This window comes from Plecotus auritus (genome assembly GCF_963455305.1).
Source record: "Plecotus auritus genome assembly, chromosome: 8".
Classification (NCBI taxonomy): domain Eukaryota; kingdom Metazoa; phylum Chordata; class Mammalia; order Chiroptera; family Vespertilionidae; genus Plecotus; species Plecotus auritus.
In genome coordinates, this window is record NC_137782.1 from 160,649,651 (window position 1) to 160,673,980 (window position 24,330).

Here is a 24,330-nt window from a genome sequence, read left to right on the forward strand (position 1 = left end):
GCCCTTCCCACCAGGTAAGTTTACTGAGGTCACCTCCCAGTTGGCCTCCTGCGGTAGCTCCCTTCTCCTCCACTCCATCCCGCATGTGGCCGGAGACATTGTCCCCTGACCTGCTTCAGACAAGCCCCAGTGCGTTCCGGAGTTTTCTTTCACTCCTGCTCTTTGCCGTCCCACTCTGGCCTCCCCATTCCTGAGCTGCGATTCCCTGAGCAGATTTTCCTCCTCCAGGCCTCCCTGCCTTGTATCTGGATTTTCACTACACACGTATTTCCCTCCCCATCTCCCCTTAAACAGAGTAAAATTCCTGCCCAGCCTTCCAGCTCTAACTCACTTGACACTTCTTCCAGGAAGCCCTCCTATGTCGCTCATGCCTGTTAGAGGCGTCACAGGCGTCTTCATGCACGTCTGCAACACTGCCACCACCTCGAGGGCAAGGGCCTCCCATCTCTCCTCGCCCCTCGGAGCACAGAGCGCTGTGGCGCCTTGCAGCATATTAGAGAATTGCAAGGAATTAAATCAGAAATGAGCCAGCAGGAGGTGGGTCAGGACCCCATGGTCCTTGCCTGAAAACTGGGAGGTCGGGACGCCCTGCGGTGAAGTTCCAAGCACAGGTGACAGCTGTCAGGCTGTGACATTGCATAGCACAGGCTCGGGAGCTCCACGTACACCCCCAAGTTCCCCCTCTGTATCAACAGTATCACAAGACATTAGTAAATTCAATTATTGGATAAAAATCACTGATTTCTAAAGCTTCATTTTGTGCTATTAGCAGGAGAATGCTGTTTGAGAAGGAGATAACGAGAGAAAGAGAGATCCATTACCGGATAAGATCGAGTGGTGCCCGAGGTACATGTGCACACTGGCAAGCAGCCCCTTACCTGCCACATGTGGGCCAGGCACCTGCACTGCTGTCTGAGCACCTGCTCTGGGCCTCCTGTCAGGTTCCCCCAGTGAAGAAGGGCATCCTGGTCAGTGATGGGATGGGCGGTACCTGGGCAGCTTTGGATACTTGCACAGCAACTGGGCTCTGTAGCACCTGAATGGGCATCTCATCCTAGGTACGATGCCAGACCCAGGGCCCAGCCCTCCCCTCCGGCCCCCCTCCCTGGATTCCAGGTCAGACCCTGGTCAATAGGTTCTTCCCAGAGACTCAGTGTTCCTTTGACTTTGATGCGCCTAAAAGGTCTGAGCTTGGTTGGATACCGACTGGCTGTCACCTCGGGGTGACAGAGCTAGTGGAGGACAAGGGAAGCATGCCGCTGCCGAGGCCCTGACCCACACCTCCTGCTGGCTTTGCAGAAAGGCCCTGTTGGCTGTGAGGCTGGTGTGGGTGGGGCAGATGAGGCAGCCCGGGCTCTGGCGGGAGGCCTCCCCTCCTGGTGAAAATCTTCTCTCCTCCTCCGCTATGCAAATGCTCTGGAGGGCACGAGAGAATGAGCTCTGCCGTGGGCTCTGCCGCTCTCCATCTGGGCGACGTCAGACAAGCCGGTCACCTTTGCGGAAACCTTAATTCCCGACTCAGTGCAGAGGGTTTGGGGGAGGATGAAATGAGATCATGAATAAGGGAACCACCTTCTACCTTCTAAAGTGCTATCTCCCCATACGGTGAGGGTTATGACTTGCTCCCCCATTAGTGCTTCTTAAAAATAATCACAGCCTGCCAGTGTTTCTCAGTGGTTAGATCATCGGCCCGTGCACTGGAGGGTCATGGGTTCAATTTCCAGTCAAGGGCACATACCTGGTTTGCAGGTTCGATTCCCGGCCCAGGTCGGGGTTAATGCGGGAGGCAATCAATTGATGTGTCTCTCTCCTTTTAAAATCCTCTAGTACTGATGTTTCTTTCTCTTTCTTCCTCCTCCTCCTCCTTTGCCTTCTCCTCTTCCATCCCACACTCCCTTCCACACTTTCTAAAAATCAATAGAAAAAATATCTTCCAGTAAGGATTAACCAAAAAAAAATAAATAAATAATCACAGATTCCTGGGTTGGAGGAAGAAAGGAACACATAGGGTGTCTGTCCAGTGGGTAGCACACCATTCTACTATTAATTAATTTATTATTATTATTAATCCTCACCTAAGGATATTTTTTCCCATTGCTTTTTAGAGAGAGTGGAAGGGAGGGAGGGCGAGAAAGAGAGAGAAAGAGAGAGAGAGAGAAATAGCTATGTGAGACATGTCGATTGGTTGCCTCCTACATGAGCCACAGCTGCGACCAGGGAATCTAACCTATAACCTAGGTACGTGCCCCTGACCTGGAATCGGCTGCTTGATTCCCTTCTGTGTACGGGCTGACATTCTAACCACTGAACGACACCGACCAGGGCAGTAGCACACCACTTTACATGGATTGCCTACTTGTTGTCACCGCCTTCCTATGGGAATGACAGTCATTGTGTGCCTATTGTGTGCCATCTACTGTGCCAGCAGTTTCAGTCATGTGTTTTCAAATTACCCTGGAGAGGTGGTCTCTGGAGTCCGGATACTAAAGTTCATTTCCTAATTGTGGGAGATTGAGCAAGACACTCAGCCAGGCGAGGCTGTTTCCTTGCCTGCATAATGGGAATGGGAGCAATATCCAGCTCATAGAACCTCTATGAGAAACACGTGAATGACAGTCCCGGCACAGCACCTGCTGTACAGCGCTCAGGAAACAGCAGCCGCCCTCATGGCCCTTCTGTTTATTTTGTTGCTGAGAGTTTTATCCACGTCCTACCTCTGGCCTCATCTTTGAGCTCACCCTTCCCAGAACAAGCCTGGTCTCCGCGGTTGGGCACTGACAGGCAGACGGAGGGGCTGGTAGAGGGCCGGGAGCCATTCTCACAGACTTCCCGTTCATGTCACACAGATTTTGGATGCTGACTGGGATGACCTGTGGGACCAGTTCGATGAGCGGCGGTATCTGAATGCCAAAAAGTGGCGCGTGGGTGACGATCCCTATAAGCTGTATGCTTTCAACCAGCGGGAGAGCGAGCGGATCGCCAGCAACCGGGCCATCCCGGATACTCGCCATCTGAGGTATTCCTCCTTCTCTGTCACTCTCTCCCCCTCCCTGTAGTCATGACACTTCAACAGCAGGCTCGCTTTGTGCAGTGCCCGCTGCCAAGTGCTGGGGCAGGCAAACCATTTGTTGCCCGTTGGCTGCTGGAGGGTTTACGTGTGATGTGGTAATTCACACGGTCTGTGCTGCTCATGGTTGTGAGAGGGTGGGAGGCCCCTTTCCCCGGCAGCAGGGACTGGAAGTCCCTGACAAACAGAGACCCAGGGCATGGACTCTACCTAGAACATCCCCTGCTGCTGGCCTGAAAGCTTCTTAAAGTCAGAGTCTTTTAAAATCCCCTAGCACTGATCCTGGTCCTTGGGGTCCGATAGAATTTTATTTGAATATTAGGCTGTTGATTTCCCTGAGCAGAGTTTTACAGATAGGAGAACAGGGAAGAGGGAGGGGACCGAATACTAAGGAGCCCCACTGGGTCTCAGTCTGGTGGTGCCTCTCTTGTCCGGAGTCCAGATGTCAAGCCCAGAGGGGCAAAGAGACGCCTCTGGGCCAGGAAAGGAGCTGGTGCCTCTGGGTGAGAGCTGTGGGGGACTTCCCCTGAATGCTCTCTCCGCAGCAGGGAGGCCTTGGGAATTCCCTGAGTAGGCAGGCACGCAGAAGACCCCGAGCAGAATAAACTTCTGTGTTCACCTCTTCTGTGATGTGAGAAGCAGAAATGAGAAATTTACAAAGGTCAGATGTCTGTGGGGGTTGAAGAACTGAGCCTGTCCCCAAAGATCTAAATTCCCCTGGTCCAGTCCTGGGCTCTGCAACTAACCCAGTGAGTTCCATCTGTTCAGTAGTGTGATCTGCTGGGATCACAGCAAGAGGAGAGAGGTTTCAGATGAAATCCAGACACCCTTTGGGAAGACAAAAAGGAAAAGTGTACCAGCCATATGTCATCCTTGGGACACTAACCTTGCCCTGTGGGAGCTGGGCTTGTGTTACTCAGAGCATTTCAGACTTATGGATCCTAATCTGAAAGAGCAGGAAAGGGAGAGGACAGGGGATTGGGAATAAGGGCAAGCACCTGGGACTCGGCAGTCATGGCAAGGGTATTGAGCACCTACTGTGTGCAAACCCCAGGCTTGTACTGTGAGAGGCCACCAATTGGATCAGCCATCTCCAGGCTGAGTGGTAAAGGGCTGATTGTGCCCACATCACTTTTGTGGGGTTGGACGTTCCAGAGACTGCCAGCAAAGCTTGGTGTTCTTCCCTCAAATGGGCCCCATTGTGGGTGACCTATCTATAGGGTCTCCCACTTCCGACCCTTGCCTCCCAGGGAACCTGTGTTCATGAGGTTGAAGTCACCAGCTAAGTCCTGAATCCTTCCGTGGTTCCAGCCTCCCCGCTCTGTACTGACTTCGCCCTGCTTTGGTGCCCAAAGGCAGAACCAAGCAGAAGGCAGAACAGCCAGGGGTGAAGGATGCAGACTCTGGGATCAGGTCACCCTGTTTCCGGCCATGGCTGTGCCGTGGACTTAGCTCAGGGAATTCACCAATGCCTGGCTTCTCTGGATTGCAACTTCCTCTTTTGAAAAATAGGGATAAAAAGAACAATAATGATACCTACATAATGCAATTTTTGTAAGGATCAACTAAAATACTTGTAAAGTACTTACCTACTCCATAGTAAATAGTCAAAGCATGTCCATTGTAGTCACTATACAGGGTAATAATATGAGCAAGCTGACACCACAGGGCCTGGAATGGAAGTGGAGGGCTCTCCTGAAAAAACTGAAGATGCTCAGGCAAGAGATGCACCCCAACCTCAGGTATCAGGGAGGAGCACTAGGAAGATCACTAAGTTGTCAGGAGTGGTGGTGGGCAGGGAGGGACAGAAGAGAGTTTCGAGGTTGAGTTCAATGCTAGAGAAATGGGAGCAGTGGAGTCAAACCCATACATATGGGCGTGGAGTGTGGACATGAACATGAACCTCAGAGGTTTTCAATCCAGGCCTCCTTAGAAGAACCACATGGCAGCTTTTTAAAAATGTTGATACCCAGACTCGAACCAGCTATCGTTGCTTGTCTAAGCTCCCCAGGTGATTCTAATGCGTCAGGTTAAAAACCACTGCTCCCGGTAGGCATTTCTCCAACTTAAACAGGCAAACTAACAAGTCGTGTGAGGAGGTTGTTTCTCTCTGACTCGGCAGATCTGGGGTAGGGCCTGGGGTCTGCATTTCTAATAAGCATCCTGGCAACGCTGATGCCACCAGTCCTTGGGGCGCACTTTGACTAGCAAGGACTCAGAACAACAATTCTCAAAGTTGGTTCCACAAACTAGGCAGCCCAACAGCAACTGGCATCATTTGGGAACTAGTTAGAAATGCAACTAGTTCCCAGAACTATGGAATCAGAAACCCCGGGGGTGCAGACTAGCAACCTGTGACTTGACAAGCATGACAGGTTATTCTGACGCCCGCTCAAGTTTGAAAACCACAGGGAATCGGCATATTCTTGTGCTTGCTTTTGTGGGTCAGATGAAGTCTGTGGGTGGACTGGTCAAGTTGGAAGACTCGGGGTTTGAGTAGAAAGGAAAGGCCCTGGAATAAGGCCACCAACCTCCCCACATGCTGCAGCCCTCTCCTTTCATCCAGGTGACAGCACTTCCATCTCAGGCCATGTGCAGAGGGGGCTTCTCTGCTTCCGTCCTTCTTCTCCCCCTTCTCCAAGTCCCTTCAACCACAGAATCTCTACGGAGCCATCCTCCAGGCAGCTGGCATCCCCTCCACCAAGAAGCTCCTGGTGTGGGGCCACTCCTGGACAGATGGCCACTGGTCCACACTGGGCTCCGGGCTCCTTTGTGGGACCATTCCCCATTGATACAGGCTTTCCTCCCACTGGCCCACTTTTCTATTCCCATCTTGCCTTGCCTGTAAGGTTCTACTAGTTATGACACCAATTGCCCTCTAGGGGGAGTGATATTAGATAACATCCTCAGTGCCTGTTGTGTGATAAGAATTCAATAAATGTTGTTGAACCAATAATGAAAGGGAGAGTACTAGGAAGAGTGGAAAGATAATTTACTTCCCCTCCCACCTGCTGTATGTGCAAAGAGGAGAGAGGAGCTAAAAGACGCCTCTTCCTCTTATCCTTCCATCCTCAGGGTATTCAGATGAGGGATCTGGAGAACAGAATCAGTTAAAGGAAAAAGGCTTTTTCCCTGAAAAAGTTCTCATTACTGAAAAGAGAAGAGTGAAGACACCGCCTGTGGGAGGGGTCTGAGCTTATTACACTTACTTCCAATTTTCTTACCACAGTAATTGGATTCTGATTTATAGGACGTGTTTGGACAGCGCCTGAAACAGAGAACTATTAGCTGAGCATTAGGACAGTGCTACGGAGAGGGCAGGCGCTGGATGAACTGCCTGGGGACCTAAGATGCAGCAGGTGGGGTGAGGACGGGAAGAAGGAGGGATATGCGGGGCAGGTTTTCACCCAGCGGGCCGCTGTGCTGATCGAAAAGCCCAGTGCATTGCGGAGTGGAACCCCTGCACGCAATAGGAGAAGCCCCAGAGAGGCCGAGGGCTTACATTCCTTGTATGGAGTAGGGCAGAGTTGCCATTTTTTTCTTGGGCCTTTGCCCCATGGAGCCCACAGCTTAAGGGGTACACGGGGTGGCAGTGAGTGAGCCCGTACCCAGGGTCATTTGGAAAGTCTGCATCGTTTCCATTGGATCCCCTATTCATTCCCCCTTTGGGGTTAACGACCTCCCCTCACCCACCACACCCCTTCTATAATGTTTGACATTTTCACCTAAAATTGCGATCTGGTATCATCGGCCTTCAGACACAAGTTTGGTGTGGTTGGGTATCTCCCTCTCCCCAGTTCAGGCCCTGTGAGAGGAGTGGGGATGAGGTAACCAGCAATGGCCTTCCGCACGTCCCTGCTCCTCTCCTGGCTGTGTCTTCTCATCTGTAGTTGGATTCGAAGCCTCATCATTCTGTAAGTCACCACACAATTGTAGATCAGTTCACCTTCCCATGTTCGGTCTTTCCCACCCAGATATTTACACGTATACACACACTGCTCTCCCAGCCTGCCTCAGGATTTCCTAACCCTACATTTCCCCCGTAAGGCCCACAGTTCTGTTAACACTGATGAAAGCTTTAACTTCCAGGACACTGCCTGGGTCCTGTGGGGCCACAAGGAGGAATAAGTCGTGGCCACCTATGTCCGGGAGAGGGGGTGGTATGGCATACATAAATTACAATGTAAGGAAGAGGCAGCATCTAGCTGGGGTGAGTCCTGCTGTCTGTAAATCATTGACTGACCCAACAAACACTCTTTGATGTCCTGTCCACGCCCCCCCCCCCCCGCCCCAATCCTGTGACAACAGCTGGATCTGTCATCATCCAAGTAACACACAAGATATCTGGCTGTCAAGAGGCCCTTCCATGGGGGCACACCTCTCTAGGAGGGAGGAAGTATTTTGATGAAGCAAATGTATATTTTTGTTGTCGCCCAGCAATATTTATTATGGGGTTGCTTTGATTGCAGGAGAGCAGGTAGCAGGGTGGACTGAGCCCGGGACAGTGGCTGGAAGGAGTTGGAGCTGGGAAGCCCCACAGCCTCCTGGCCCAGCTGCTGTGCTTGTTCCCCTCAGTACATTCTCCCGGCCTTCGCCCAGCCCAGTGCCGTGCTAAACGGTTCAGACAGCGGGATGCCTATTGCTTGCCTGGAGGGAAAATTCCACACTTCGGTACATCTCACTGGGAGGACATTTTTCCTTTGCTCCTTTTCATCCTGGGCAATGAAGGAGCGGTGGCCCAGCCTGGGCTGGCATTTCTCCCTCCTTATATTTACTCGGTTGGAATGGCTGCCAAAGATCATCATCATTTCTTTCCTTGTACTCGTCACTTAGCCATAATAGGATAAAAATCTTTATGGCTGGAACAGCTACGGATAAAAAATGTTCATATTCCCTCAGACTCAAGGCTGTTCCACCAGCTCAGCACAGAGTTGGTGATGCCACATCAAGGTGGCAGGGAGGGGAGGGGAGGGGAGGGAAACCCATCATAGACGCTTAGCTTTTGCAAACGAGCTCCGAGCTCCCCATCTGCTGCATCCTGGCCCCTCCTGTGCACCGTTTCTCAATACAGGAGTTTGTGAGCCTGTTGGCAGCGGCTCTGAGTGCACTTCACCCCAGAGCATCTCAGCCTATCCGGGAGCTTTGGAAGGGGGCAGCGGGAAGAGTTTCTGAACATCCTGGAGAACTGTGTCTGCTGCCCCGGGCAGCTGTTTGAGCGCCATCAGGGGCTTGGAATGGGTCCTCACCAGGGTGAGGGCAAGAAAGACCACAGAGGCCCTAGCTGGTTTGGCTCAGTGGACAGAGCGTTGGCCTGCGGACTGAAGGGTCCCAGGTTCCATTCCAGTCAAAGGCATATGCCTGGGTTGTGGGCTCAATCCCCAGTAGGGGGTGTGCAGGGGGCAGCCAATCGATAATTCTCTTTCAACGTTGATGTTTCTCTCTCTGCCTCTCCCTCCCTCTCTGAAATTAATAATATATTAAAAAAGAAAGAAAGAAAAAAGAAAGACCAGAGGCTGAGATAGTAGGTAACTCTGGGCCAGGATTCCTTTCATTCCCAGTCTCCTGGATCCTTACTTACTGCCCCTCCCACCACTGCCTGCTCTGTGAGTTTCAGACAAATTTCCCCAAGAGGCAGCTCAGCCTGTGAAAGGGGACCAGTCAAGAAAACCTGCTGATGAGAAGTCATCTGTACAAACCTCATTCATTCATTCATTTTCCTATTGATGTGCTCATTCATTCGCTCAACACATTTATTGAGCACTAACCACATGGAAAGCTCTATGCTAGGCATTGCTCCCCACTCCCCAGGAGCTCGGGGACTAGTGAGAGAAATGCCTTGGATTGTGAGATGATGTAGGGGAAACTTGGGGTCATGTTATGGCAAAGTCTTGAATTCAGGGTAAGGAGCTTAGAGTTAATTCCGACAACACTGGAATGCTTTGACGTTCATACTGTCATTGCCTCATCATCGTGATGATATCAGAACTGGTGAGCAGGAATTCTTCCTGGGGTTGTGTCTCATGGAATCGAAGAATGAAGCCGCAGACCAGGGGCATTCAAACAAGGCAGGAGTTTATTGCAAACAAACACAGGCTACCGGCTCGGGAGGGGGATTTAAATGGGTGCCGCATTCTGCTCTTCCCCTTAGAGCTGCTAAAGGCCTGCTCTTTGTCTATCTGTGCCGTTCTCTGACTGGTTCCTGGCCTTTTTGAAATATTTTGTTTTGCACTTGCAAGAAAAACATCCTTGTTTCAGAACACCCTGTTATTCTGCTATCCAACCTGTTTTTCTGCCATCCTGTTTCCTGCAAAACACATTTTTTTGTTTGTTTTAGCTGGCTCCACGATTCCCCCTTCTTCCACCCCTTACCCTATCTACCTAATTCTGCTTTAACGCCTTTCAATGACAACTCCAAGAGATGCCCTGAACAGCACACTCCTGCCAGCACCACATTCTGGGAGCTCCTGCCAGGGGATGGGGACAAAGGTAGGACTGAGCAGAAGTGTGCCAGGCAGCAGTGATGTACCCCCCACCCCAACCCCAAGAGACACGTGGGCAACAATACAGTACCAGCTTGGCTTGAACTGAGTGCTCACCCTAGGGGTAGAGAATAATGTGGGATCTTGGCTGCATCCTCAAGGAGGAGGTAGTGGGCCTTACACTGGGGAGTTTGTTGTAAGGTGAGGTGGAAGGGATGAGAAGCAAGAATTGGTCCTGAAGGAAAAAGAGCTGGTGGGGACCTAGAAAAGGGGTCTGTCTCCACCCCCAAACTAAGTGCTAGGTTTCAGGATTGAGCACTAGTACTGGCCGTGGAGACTTCAGCAAAAGAGCAAGACTACTAGCAAACTAACCGCATACCTAGATAAGGAGATTCAGGATCAGAGAGGTTAAGGGACTTGTCCAAGGTCACACAGCTAGTCAGTGCTTGGCTGAAACTCAAAATCAAGTTTTTAGATTCTAGGTATTTTAGTGTCCCCCCAAAATTTATACATACTTTGAATGATTATAAAGTCAGTGTTTATTAACATACAGTTCATTTCCAAAATTTAAAAGAATCTATAGAAATGAATAATTTTTTTTGTATCAAAGCCTGTTTTCAAACTGATGACCATTCTGGTCCAGGCACTGCTGATAACTCGAAGCAATGGAATCACAAACATCAAGAATCATTTTGTTTGATATTTGTGCACCCTCAGTTCGTCATCTGTTGCTGGTTTTGTACCATAAATTTGATATTTTATGTAACCCCATAAAAATAGTCTTGTGCAAGCATGTCAAACTCAAAGGCTAACACAGGACAAATAAAGGAGGCATGTGGCTCGTGGGCCGCGAGTTTGACATGCTTGGTCTAGTGCAGCCATGGGCAAACTACGGCCCGCGAGCCGGATCTGGCTGTTCTATCCGGTTCTCTTGCTCTCCCCTCCGCTCCTTTACTTTGAATTTATATTAGTTCACACAAACACTCCATCCATGCTTTTGTTCCGGCCCTCCAGTCCAGTTTAAGAACCCATTGTGGCCCTCGAGTCAAAAAGTTTGCCCACCCCTGGTTTAGTGGCACGTTAGGATTAATTTTCTTTTTCAAAGCTTAGCCTGGCTTCACCCGTCATTTCAAATCAGTTAAACCTGAAAAGGAGTTAAAGTTAAGTGAGTTATCAGCTGCTAAAGTGTGTATACATTTTTGGGACACTTCGAATAATTATAAAGGCAGCGTACAACTTCAACTGTGTTTTCAAATTTCCAGTAGCATTTTAGGGTGCATTTCCTTTGTTCCAAAGCTTTGACTAAAAAGAAGGAAACATCAATTGAGCTATCAGCTATTAAAATGTGTATACATGTTTTGGAGACACTTGTATATTATTCTGTCATAAGCATAAAACTCCTATTATGTCCAAGTTCACCGAGTGTGTGTGTGTGTGTGTGTGTGTGTGGCTTGTGCTTGTGGGTCAAGGAGAAGAGATGATGCATGAAGATTCTGAGTTTCCCAATTAGGTAGTTTGATACTTCCATTTTAGCTTTTAGCTTTGCTTGGAGGCACAGATACAACATATATCAATTAGCTTTTGTCAATGGTCTTTTCTGGTGTTCTGTCACCAAGGCCAAGTTCTAACTGGGCCGGTAACCCAAGGAGAACCTGTGCCTTTGAAAGCTACTAAACGGCCTTAGTTCTGGGGGCAGATTTCCCTTCCTCCTCCCTGGGTTTGCCTCCTTTATGACTCATTGCCTGAGGAAAGAGGCAGCGGAAAGATGCGGAAAGAAATAGAGAAGTAAGTTCATTGCCCAGGATGGAAAGCTGATTTGGAATTCAATAATTCCCATGAGAAGTGCATCCTGAAAATTAGGGAGTATAAGGCTATTGGGGATTTATCAGGAGACAAGCACTCCACAGGCTTGTTTTCATGGAGCTTATATTTCCCAAGTGAGCAAATGTCCCAGCCGGGTGACTGGGAACTGCCCTAGTGCCCTCCCGAGGCCACCAGGGTCACCCCGGGGAAGACTGTTCCCTTAAGCTAGCCTCGAAAATAAGCCCTCGCCCAGGCGCTCAGGGCCGGTAATGCCAGGGGAAGGCGGGGGAGGGGGCTGGGTTTGCATTCAGCATTCTGGGATGTTGTCTCCAGCAATATGGGATTGCAGGGTGGCTGGAGTGCCCAGGGGAGGAGAAGGCATTGTTGCTGCATAGTACTCCTTTGGGTGAATATATTACATGTATATTTCTAGTCTACGGTTAATGCTCATTTGGGGTTTTCCGCGTGGGGCTCTTATGAACCAAGCCTGAAGCCTTTTAGTCTGTTTCTCTTCTGATTGTTTTGTCCTGCGTCTCAGCAGCGTGATAAAAGGGGTGGGGGTGGGGGGCCCTAGGCTGAACCTGGGAAGACCTGCGTTCTGTCTGGGATATCGCCAGACCCTTCAGCAACCTGCTGCCCCTTTCCTCCTGTAAGAAGACAGAAGCAGCTCCGAGATGGTTATTAAGGTCACTTCCAGCTCTCTGCTGGTTGAAAATGCTTCTGCCTAGAAGGACGTGTGGGAACTGACTTAGGAGCTGAATCCTCCTGGAGGCTATTTCCAGCTGCGTGACTCCCCCAGCTCAGCGCAGCTCCCCTACCCCACGCCCTGGACTAATATTTCCCTTCACACACCTCCCTGCCCCCACAGGACACCAGGACCTGCCAGACCATTAGAGCTGCCCTTCGTCGCTGCCGCCGTGTCCACTCCTTCTGCAGCCTCCCCTGCACCCTGGTGCCTGCCACTTGGCAGAGGTCAGAGACCCCCTGGCGGCTTAAGATACAAATGTAAGCTGGTGTGACATGGTCTCCGCTTATCTGAAGGCCCCAGGATCTATTAAGCACAGAACAGCAGAGCTGTTTGCTCCTGGAGTTGGCACATCGCGTGGAGGGCAGCCTGCCTGCAAACGGGTGACCTGCCCGCAGTTTTCACTTGGAATAAGGGGTTGGCACAGGCGGACTTTCCCCTTTAAAACCCAGAGCACTGCCATGTTCGGCTACCATTTCCCCCAGGGCTCTGGAGAGCCCCTGGCTTGGTGCGACACACCACACGGCCTCCAAGGCCAGAGGGAAACGGAGCCGGAGTCCTCAGAATAAGAATAATCACACCTTATAATCAGGTGAGCCTTTACAAAATGCTCTCACATCTCTGGCTCACAGTGTCCTCCGTAGCCCTTGGGATGAGGGGTCATCACTGTTTGACCAGGGAGGAAACTGAGGCCCAGGCGAGGTGACTAGTTAGCAGGAGACCTAGCTGTGTGAGCCGGGAGGTAGGTAATAATGGTACCAGGGTTGCTGTGAGGGGGCACATGTACAGTCCGTGTCAAAGGCTGACACAGTCTTGGTCGTCGAGTGACACTGGGTGACCGTGTTAGCGGTGGTGATGAACAGTCAGTTGGTGTTGTATTGGGATCAGCATTAGCACCCAGGCCCTGCCACGTCTTCACCGCTCCGCAGCTGTGGGTAAACGCGGGGTGAGAGGCAGGGCGGAAGGGTGGCAGCTCCGGAGGGGAAGGGGTGACGTGCATGCGTTTGGAGAGGTCCTGGTTTAGCACCCTGTCCCCCGTCTCCGAGTTGGGCTGCGCTCCAAGAACAAGGCAGGGCAGGCTGGAGGGAACAAGGGGGCACAGAGCTTCCTGCCTCAGCCTCAGCTCCCTGCACCAATGCTTAACTTGTGCCTGAATGTCACACTTATTTTGAAAACTGGAAGGCACAGTAAGTGATGAGGCAACTGCGATGCCAGGCCTGGTGCCATTCGTACTTTTAAGATGCTGGGGAATGAAGCCAAGGCCAGCAGAGGGAGTGACGGGAGGACGGGGGGCCAGGAAGCGCAAACTGTGTTTGATGGGAGATGAAAAGAGCAGAGAGGAGATGACAGCTGTGGGTGGGAGAAGCTGTGGCAGGGAGGCTGGCTGCGGTGACAGACAGTGGGATGGAGCCATGCGATCAGCGGGGGCCTGAGGGCGGCTGCAGAGCTAGCTGAGGCTGCGTGATGTGGCGGGAGAAGAGCTCTGCTGAGGGGCCTGAGGAGCCACAGAGCAGCCCGGGTTCCAGCTGGGCTAGCAAACGCCCCTGGTGGTTATCATTGATGTTTCTGATGTAACAAGAGGAAACTCATATATTTGATTGGAGGTTATTGTATCCAGACAGCTCTCACCCTCTGCCCTCGCCTGACCCTCACAATGACCTTGAAGTAGCCAGAGCAGGCATTGTTCCATCCTCCTGCCTCCCCACTCCTCCCTGTCTCTCCTGGATTCGTCAGACAGATACATGATTTATCCCTTCCTCGAGCCTCTCTGAGCCTGCCTGGGCCACCTCTAGAGACAGCAAGCGCCCACGTTGCTCTCACCGGCCTCATCTCAGAGCAAGCCCCGCTGTTCACCCTTTGACCTGAGCCCAAATCCTTGGAGTCCTATTCGTCTCTTACCTCATTTTGTTGAATCTACCTCCTAGGTAGCTCTTGACCCCTGACCTTGCCACCATTCTCATTTGCTGTCCCCTCTCACCTGGGTGACTGCAGCCACCCCAGCTGCCCTCCTACTTGGCTCTGGCCCCTCACCAGTTCATCCGCCACACCTCCTCCACCTCCTCCACCAGAGCTTTTCAAGGGCAGACACACCACTCCTCATCCAAAACCTTCAGTGCCATCAGCTCACCCCTCCTCTGAAGGCGTGTCCACCCCAGCCAGGCCTGGGGTTTGCAGCTGCCTGCCTGTCCTCAAGGGTTCACACCTCCAGATCTTTGCTGCTCTCCCAGTGCAGGTCCTTGCACCTTTCAGGAATCCAGCTGACGGGGTTCCCTCTCCAAGAAGACTTCTTGTCTGCTCAGGCTAAGTTCTGTACCTACTCGTCACTCCCATGCTTCCCTCTCAACAGCATCTACAGCCCAAGTTGCAAGCATCCGTTTGCTTTCCTCTCCCCTTGGAGGCCTTGAACGACTTGGGGCAGGGATGCTGACCTATCTCTGTGTCTCCCTCCAGAGCCTCACACGGTGCCTGCACCCAGACTCCTCACCAGTATCTGCTGAGTAAATATGGACTCAAACTACCTTCTGAAACATCAGGGTTTGGGAGTGCAGGCATGGAAATGAATTCTCAGAACAGAGGGGGAAATCTAATCACGGGAAATTTAAAATCACATTCACTCAATTAAGAATTCTGTGTTAGCACATAAGTCTAAGACCATAATCAGCCAACTTTATTGAGCAAACTATCCGCCTGACATGTGTTAGACACCTTATATATGTTCTCTCAGTTAAGCCCCCCAATAACTTTGCTGTGATCCTGGTTTTAGAGATGAGGAAATTGACTCCAGTCAGCCGAGTAACTTGCCCAGAGGAACTACAAGTTGAAAAGGGGCCCCTGGCCACAGGGAAGACAGCACAGCAATGGGGAGTAAAGGGGGGTGGCCCCAGGCAGCCCATGCGAAGTGCAGTGGGAGTAGCCAAACTTGGGCCGGACAATGCACAACCGTTAGCATGGAGGCAGCCTTGGGAAGGAGGCTGGCAGGACGGGAGGTAGGCGTGTGGAGGTTGTGGCCTGGGTTTGCAGGGCCAGAAGGCTCAGACGGAGGGAACTGTGGGACAGGGCGGGCGGTGGGGGGGGGGGGTGGTTAACCTGATGGTGGAGGCCTTGAGATGTGGGCATGGTTTAGCTTCAGGTAACTATTGAATATAGAGTTGTGTGAAGAAGTGCAGTAGGAAGCTTAATGTGGAAAACGGGGAGGAATGGGATGGAGGGGAGAGCCTGCAAGTGGAAGAACAGTCAGGAGGCTGTTACTGTCCGGCCGAGGAAGAGAGACTAAAAGGAAGTGATGGTCGCCGAATTTGGAGTAAATCTGACTCAGGGATGGATTGACTGACCAGAGGGGCAGGAAGGTGTGGGAAGCCTTTGCCCTTTACCTTCCCACCCCCGACCTCCCAGAGGGGCACACCATTGTGATGTCCTGGAGAAGGAGATGTGGACACTTGTCCTGACCAAGCCATTCCCGAGCTCAGTGTGCTCCGTCTGTGACATCCCTGGAGTCACTGGGCTGCAAGGCTTACTTACCTCAGCTGCTTCCGCTTGAGGACCTTTCACCCATTAGGCCAGCGGAGGGAATAACTCTTCCCTAATGCTTCAGCGGGAAGGTCTGGAAAATACCAGGAACTAGCTCCGAGACTGTCAGGGGGAGACATTGTTCTTTAGCAGGTGATGGATATCCCAGATTCGGGATTTCCATCTTTCCAGAACCTCCTAGCATGATGCCTTCAAGACCAAAGACGGAGAGCAAGGTCAGTATGAAATAAGGGTTTGCGAGCCGGTGAGTCGGATGACCGACCGGGTCCTTCTAGTGGAACGTGTGAGAGCACAGGGCTGGGAGCCAGGCCGTCTGGCTTTACACCGAAGCTCTGCTGCCCACTGACCGTGACCTCACAGTCTGCTCCACGAGAGAGGAGGAGTCACAGCACCTACCGCAGAGAATGACTGTGCAGATTTACAGCCCTTGAAGAATGCCAGAGACACAGCGCGGGTTCAATAAATGTTACCTATTATTACTACTGAGGAATGTGATTCAAGCAGGGCTAAAATAAGACTTGAAGGAGCCTTAGTCTCAGACACTGAGAAGTCTTTTTTAGGAAACATTTCACAAATAAATGAAGTTGGCCCTCCTCCACGCTTGGGGCCCAGCTAGACTCAGCATTTGCCTTTTGAGCACTCTCTGCCCTGCCTGTGCCCACACATATGCACATGCACATGCGTGCGCGCAGCTGCCTTCTGGGTGGTGCTTGGGCGCACCTAACACAGGTCCTGGTGGCGTCCCCAGAGAAGCCTCTTTGCAGCCTCCTGAGGGCAGCTCATCTTCCACCACATGTCAGTGTCCCGTCACCTCGAAGGGGCTGGTCAGCATAAGAGGCCAAAGTTAGTTAGTTGTCTGGAAAAAACCAAGGGGCCCTGGTGCAGACTGGAGCAACGATCATTTCTAGGAGGTCTCGGTGCAGCCACAGGTGTCTGCGTTCTGCAAGTCAGGAGAGAGCCCAGATTGCACATGGCAACATGGGCAGCAGAGGAGCCTGAAAAGATATGGGACCAGAGAGTGGAAAACCACACCGGCTCGTTAGCATCAAGGACAGAGCTGGAGCTGCCAGAGCCAAGAGTGGAGATGGCGGGTCTTCTGGGCTCAGCATCCATGCTGTCTGCACAGGGTGGCTGGACAGGCTCGTCAGTGGAACAAACCCTGGATGCCATTTGGTGAGTTAGTACTGATGTGACCCAGGGAGTTGGGGGTGAGGGAAAGACTATGACAGAGGTTTTCTTAAAGTTAAATTTTACAATTTAAAGGGTTTTAAATTATCCTGAGATTGCAGCCTTTTCTGGTATTTAAATACACTTTCTTTTATGAAATAATGATAGTAGATGATGGGGTTTTTATAATATACTAGAGGCAAGATGCACGAAATTCATGCAAGGGGCTTGGTCCTCGCAGCCCCGGCTTGGTCTGGAAGGTCTTCTGCTGTTTGGCCATCTAATCTTATTAGCATATTACGCTTTTATTATTATAGATTCTTTCCTGCAGAGTGAAATGTTGCAAGCAATGGTCTCTATAATTTAAAAAAATATGTATTTTTATTGATTTCAGAGAGGAAAGGAGAGGGAAAGAGAGAGAAACATCAATGATGAGAGAGAATCATTGATTGGCTGTCTCCTGCATACCCCCACTGGGGATTGAGCCAAAACCCGGGCATGTGCCCTGACCAGGAATTGAACCATGACCTCCTGGATCATAGGCTGATGTTCAACCACTGAGCCACACCGGTTGGGCTAATTTTTAAATTTTATTTTACTTATATGAAAGAACCCAACATCTGGGAACCAATATCTGACAACTAATGTTGAACTTTTGAATTGTATTCTATACAAGCTAAGGTTCAGGAATGTCCGAGGGCAACAGCGCCTGATAGAAATTGATAGGAGCCTCACATGTAATCTAATTTTTTTTCTAGTAGTCACATTGTTAAAAGAAAAAGAAATCAGTGAAATTAATTTTCATAATATATTTTTTAACCCAATGTACTTAAATAGTATCATTTCAACATATAAGCAATGTTAAAAAAAGTTTCTGAGATATTTTACATTCTTTTTTTGTACAAAGTCTTTGAAATCTTGTGTGTATTTCACACTTATAATGTATCTCCATTTCAACTCAAGTGCTCAGTAACCACATGTGGCTAGTGGCTCCCGGATTGGACGGAGCGGGTCCGGGAGAAGAGAGTGATGAGCCTATCAGACAGGATTCAGTCTCTCTTGTCTTACTCAAGGAAGCCTCCTGTATCATCCTGAGGACTTTGGTATATGACAGGAACATCCTGGCTTTTTTTTTTTTTTTTTTTTTTTGTGTGTGTCCTGCACGCACCCCAACCAGAACCTGGGGCGGGGAGAAACCTGCAACCGAGGTATATGCCCATGACTGGAATCGAACCCAGAATCCTTCGGTCTGCAGACCGATGCTCTTACCTACTGAGCCAAACCAGCAAGGGTGCATCCTGGCTTTTCAAACATGGCTGAGTATTTCCAGTGCAATAGAGAATGGGTCAGAGCTCTTCAGAGGCACCATGTGACTCCCAGATGTCTGCCAGGACAACCTTAGCCCAGGCTCCCCGTTCTTGCCACTGTGGCTTCATGCTGCAACTTCAGTTTTTGTGACTTAATTTGGTCTCTTACTCCGACCTTGGTGCCTCACTCGGCTCACAGCTCTGCAGCTCAATGGAGCTGGTGTCACCCATAACTTAGCAAGATACATTCTCCCCTGTGGCTTTGTCCCCGTGGAAGCCTCAGCTGCTTCCTCCCCCCTCATTCTGTAGACATTTATTGTATGTCTGCGGTGCTTAGTTGCTCTGCTAGGTACTAACGGAGGTTACAGCTGCAAATAAGTTTTTGCCTCCATTGCAGCTAACAGTCAGCAGAGGAGAGAGAAAAGTACATTGACAAGACTCAGCAATAACTTTCAGGGATGAGGTGGGTACAGGGTCCTAGGGGAGCCCATTGGAAAAGCCTTGGGAGGTCAAGCACTGCTTCCCAGGGGAAATAACTTTTTTTTTTGAGCATTTTTTTTAAATAAATCTTTATTGTTCAGATTATTACAGGTGTTCCTCTTTTTTTCCCCCATAGCTCCCCTCCACCTGATTCCCCACCCCACCCCATGCCTTTACCCCCTGCCACTGTCTTCATCCATAGGTGTAAGCTTTTTGTCCAGTCTCTTCCCGCACCCCTCACACGCCCTCCCCCCTGAGAATTGTCAGTCCACTCCCTTTCTATGTCCCTGATTCTATTATATTCACCAGTCCATTCTGTTCTTCAGACTTTTTATTCACTTGAATTTTTAGATTCACTTGTTGGTAGGTATGTATTTGATGTCATTTTGTTGTTCATAATTTTTATCTTTACCTTTTTCTTCTTCTTCCTCTTCTTAAAGAACACCCTTCAGCATTTCATGTAATCCTAGTTTGGTGGTGATGAACTCCTTTAGCTTTTTCTTATCTGTGAAGCTCTTTATCTGACCTTCAACTCTGAATGATAGCTTTGCTGGGTAGAGTAATCTTGGTTGTAGGTTCTTGCTGTTCATCACTTTGAATATTTCTTGCCACTCCCTTCTGGCCTGCATAGTTTCTGCCGAGAAATCAGCTGACAGTCGTATGGGTGCTCCCTTGTAGGTAACTAACCGTTTTTCTCTTGCTGCTTTTAATATTCTCTCTTTGTCTTTTGCCCTTGGCATTTTAATTATGATGTGTCTTGGTGTGGTCCTCTTTGGATTCCTCTTGTATGGGGTTCTGTGTGCTTCCTGAACTTGTAAGTCTATTTCTTTCACCAGGTAAGGAAAGTTTTCTGTCATTATTTCTTCTAATAGGTTTTCAATATTTTGCTCTTTCTCTTCTTCTGGCACCCCAAAAATTCGGATGTTGGTACGCTTAAAGTTGTCCCAGAGGCTCCTTACACTATCTTCATATTTTTGGATTTTTTCTTTTTGTTTTTCTGGTCGTGTGTTTTTTGTTTCCTCATATTTCAGATCTTTGGTTTGATTCTTGGGGTACGTTGATCTACAGTTGAGTTTCTGTATATTCTTTATTTCAGACAGTGTATGCTTAATTTCTGACTGGTCCTTTTCCATTTTTTTGGCATTCTCATTAAGGTCCTTGAAGGTCTCACTAAGCTCCTCGGAGGTCTCATCAAGTTTCTCGGCAGTTTTTAGAAGATTCTTGAGTAACCTTATAAATGTGGTTCTGAACTCTATGTCGTCCATTAGTTTGCTTTCCTCCATTTCTCTCATTCGTGACATGTTTCTTTGTCTCCGCATTTTGCTGCTTCCTTGTGTTGATGGAGTGGCTTTGTGTGGTAGGTGACCTATAGGGGCCAGTAGCTCAGCCTCCCCAATCACCTGAGGTGGACGCCTTTGGTACACCCCTTTGTGGGCTGAGTGCAAAGTCTTGGTGTAGTTAAGCCTTGATTGCTGTTGGTACACTGGGAGGAATTGACCTCCAGGCCAATTGGCTGTGAGGACCTGCTGTGTCTATAATGGAAGAACTGCTGCGCTGGAGACACGCTTATGGTGCAGGACTTGTTTCAGTGGGGCTTTGGTGCTCACTGAGTCTGCCTCTTGAATGTGTCACTTATGGAATGAGGAGTTGAAATCTGGTGTCTCACACTGACCACTAGGTACACTGGCTTCTGGATCTCCAATGGGGTGCAGGTCAGCTACTCTCTGAGGCCACCCAGCAGGAGCTACAGCAAGAACTACAGTTTTCTCTTCTTTGCTTGGGGTTTGGAGGTTTTGGAGCTATCTGACCCGGGCTGCAAGTTTGCTAGGTTAAGCTGCGATAGGGCAGACCATTTATATGCTAAAGCCACTGCTTGGAGCTTGTGTGGGTTTGTAGATTGTGCAGGGCGGGGTCTCAGGGTGTGACTAGGCTAGGGCGTGGCAAACAGTGATGGCTGCCAGTAAGCCAGCTCTGCGGCTCTGCGTCTCTGACCGTGTCCCCGCGTCCCGCGCCCCAGCACAATAAACAATTGTTCCTGCGCAGCCCTGCAAGCAAGCCTCCCTCACTTTCCGACCCCACGGCTGACAGTCCAGCTTCTCCCCGTAGGAGTTTGGGTCCCCCGCGTCTCCCCAGAAACTGGAGTTCAGAGTAATCGGGAGCTTATCTCCCTTCGGGTTGAAAACAGCAGCGCCCCCAGTCACCCGTCGCCAGCCCGATTCGCGTGTCTCCGTACCTCAGCTTTTCGGCGCTTGTGCACCCCTCAATGCTGTTTGCTCTTTCCTTCTAGTTGTAGAACTTCCACTCAGCCAGCTTTCCCGTGGTTCTGGGTGATAGACGTTTTGTCTTTTAGTTGTAGTTTTGAAATTGTTGTGCGAGGCAGCAGTTTAGGTGTTTACCTACGCCGCCATCTTGGATCTGGGGAAATAACTTCTAATCCCAGGATTAGAAGAGGAGAAAACAGCCCCACCTTGGGAGAGAGGCGAATACATTTCAGTCACGTGGGAGGGAGGCGGCGCCTTCATTGGCCAGAGGGAGAAAGCAGGCCAGGCACAACCTGGCTAGAACGTGGAGGGTGTGGAGGGAGGAGTCAGAAGTGGTGCCGGTCCCTGGGATGGTAAGCTGTGATTAGGAGTTTCAACTTTATTTTGTGAGAAATTTGGACAGCCCTGGCCGGGTAGCTCAGTTGGTTAGAGCATCATCCTGTGGTGTGCCAAGGTTGCAGGTTTGATCCCTGGTCAGGGCAATGAATGTATAAATAAGTGGAACAGCAAATGGATGTTTCTCTCTCTCAAATCAATAAAAAAAAAAATTAAAAACCCAGAAATGTGGACAGCGTTGAAAGGTGATAAAGATTTTCCGTTTGAAAAGATCATTCTAGCTGCAGTGTCCAAGATAGATCGGAAGGGGATAAAGCCAGCTAGAAGTTGCTGCAGTAATCCATGAAGACATGATGGGAATGTGGAGCAACATCGGGTCCGGGGATGAGGATGGATGATTGACAGGCCCTAGCATTACCTTGGAGGCCACCAGGAATCAATGAGGGCTCTTTGGGGACTCTGGGAGCCTGTGTGGGGGAGTCATGATGCAGTTGCACATCTCTTCTACCAGGTACCCAAGAGAATTTACCTTTGGGGCGTGAGAAACCCAGGAGACTTGTTTTTTTTTGTTTTGTTTTGTTTAGTCGCTAAGAGTGCCTGTATTGTCTATTGCTGCATAACAAATTACCCCAAAACTTAATGGCTTACACTAATGACGATGTTTCTGTGGGTCAGGAATTCGGGAATGGCTCAGGTAGGTCCTTCCTTCAGGGTCTCTCACAGGCACAATCAAAGTGTCGGCCAGGGCTGCAGGCATCACAGGGCATGGCTGACCTTCTTCCAAGCACCCTCACGTGCTTGTTGGCAGGATTCAGTTCCTCACAGGCTGTTGGCCAGAGGCCACACCCAAGTCCTTGCTATGTGGGGTTCCCCAGAATGGCAGCTTGCTTCATCAAAGCATGCACGCCAAAAAAATGGAAGTCACAGTCTTTTGTACCCTAGTCACAAAAGTGATATCCCATTACTTTAGCTGTATTCTGTTCCTTGGAAGCAAGTGGCCAGGTTCAGCTCACACTTATTGGGAGGAGATCACACAAGGAGGTGGGGACTGGGGGGCCACCAGCTGTCCATCACGGCGCCCAATCAACTTCCTGTGCAGCTCACTTCCCTGCCCCACTTAAACCCTCCCAGTATCCTGGAATTTAATAACATGCTCAGCAATTCAAAACACGGCAAGTGTCGGGGAATAGCAGATCTCACTATTATTTTAAGTGTTTTTTTTTATGAGCTGGAGGATTTCTGTAACAGTAAGGAAGGGTGGCTATTAAAGCAGGAAACTGGGACAGTATATGTTTATGAGGACAAACAAATTAATCTGCATGTGAAATCCCAGGGAAATTGACATGAAATAAAAATTTCATGCTTTGCAGTGTATTAGTGTTGCCCATGAAATGCGATTAAAGGGAATTTCTGGTGTTACAGTCGTCATACATTTTGGACGGCTTATGTTTTACTGTTCTAAAGAGTTGAATTGGAAACTAGAGTCCAGTCGCAGATGCGGCATTTGATAGCTTGAGGTCGTCTCCCTTTTCCCCGTAGCTAAGAGCAGGCTTCCTTACAGAATGAGCTGGGAATGCGTTAGGTGTTCTCAGCTCCAAAAACTAAATCGATTCTAAACATTGGCAGCAGGTTCACTGTCCCTGTCCTCGGGGGACTGGCATTCTGGAAAGGTCCCTGGGCCAAGCAAGAGCTTTCCCTTCTCATCCGTTCTTCCTCACACACATCAGTTTTGGTGGCGGGGGAGGAAGGAGGGAGGAGGTACCCTGCTGTCTGCATCTGGGAATCCACAGATTGCTACTCCCTAGGGGACGGACAGTGTTCTCCCAGGAAACCACCCCACTTTGTGTCACGTGGTGGCTGTGTTTCCCTTGGCCTCTGTGGCCGTGGAGCTCAGGAAATGGGACACACGGAAAGATAACGCTTTGGTCTCCTCTGCCTGGGTCTCAGCTCCTAGCGTGCACTGGAGCTCCAGGCATCAGAGGGACCAACCACAGCTTCCCGTTCAGGAGCAGCTGTTTATTAACCGCCCCTAGAAAGGGGCCTCGTGGAAATCACACCTCCACTGACCTTTTCTGGCTCCATCTGGGCAGTAAGTTGGGGCCCCTTTTAGCATGTCTCCCTCCCTTCTGGGCAGGTCACTGCAACCGCTGGATTCCAGAGCGCAGTAGAAACTGCTCTTGGGGTGGTGATTAGAGTGTGGGCACAGGGGTGCTCATGGTGTGCAGGGCACAGAGTGGGCCTGAGTAACAGCTGGGTGCTTGGACCCATGCTGGCACGCAGATGTTGTGGCCTGGTGATAGGACGTCCAGGAAGCCTGGGGTCACTAGGTGCAGAGTGACCACTTCCCTATGCCTCAGTGTCCTCATGAGGGACCCCATTAAATGGTAGTCCCTCGTTGGGCTGTTCGGAGCCTTCAGAGGTGCTCACTGCAGTGCCTGGCGGTAGGGATCACTGGGAGTAGTTTTAAAGCATTCCCTGAAGTGGGTGTTTTCACCCTTACGAACCAGGAAGCTGAGGCTTAGAGAAGTCAAGTCACTGCCAGGATCTCAGGAAGGAAGATTTGACCCCATGTACCCCACCCTAGGCCTGCTGGGTTTCATTACCCCATGTGGCGTGACCTTTGCATGACCTTTCCCCTTTATCTGACTGCCCTCAGTCTCCCCTCTGGGATGCCAGAACCCCTTCCAAGAGTTTGTCTTCTCAGACTCAGGGCCGTTGTCAGGTCTGGAGGAGCCAGAGCAGCTTTGCTTTGCGTGCATATCTATACTAATAAAAGCGTAATATGCTAATTAGACCAGATGTCCTTCCAGACGACCTTCCGGATAAAGCCGGGGCTGCAAGGGAAGTTCAGGTGCCAGAGGGAAGCCAGTGCTGGCAGCAGGGGAAGGAAGGCCTACTCTTGCACGAATTTTGTGCATCGGGCCTCTAGTTTTAGTAACAATAATCAAGCTCTCCCCTCTGCTTCACAGTTACCGAGGCTGCCTCCCCACCTCTCCCTCCGGATTTTGTGCTCCAGAATAAAATCCGGAATGTTTATACTTTATGACCACATCTCCTCTTCCCGAAGGGCAGTGTGCTGTAGGAGGGAGACTTTGTCCGGGAGCCAGAGGACCCGGGTCCTTGCCCCAGCAGGCACCCCACAGGCCCCCAGGGGCCC

The 24,330-nt window shown here is 50.3% G+C and overlaps 1 protein-coding gene across 1 annotated transcript in view; it reads left to right on the plus strand.

The window, feature by feature from the left end:
- GALNT14 (polypeptide N-acetylgalactosaminyltransferase 14) overlaps positions 1-24,330 on the plus strand; it is a 192,141-nt gene that overhangs the window by 117,774 nt on the left and 50,037 nt on the right. The window contains exon 2 of the mRNA XM_080684796.1: positions 2,847-3,016. Coding sequence (XP_080540922.1) covers positions 2,847-3,016 — 170 coding nt within the window. The remainder of the gene's footprint in view (positions 1-2,846; positions 3,017-24,330) is intronic.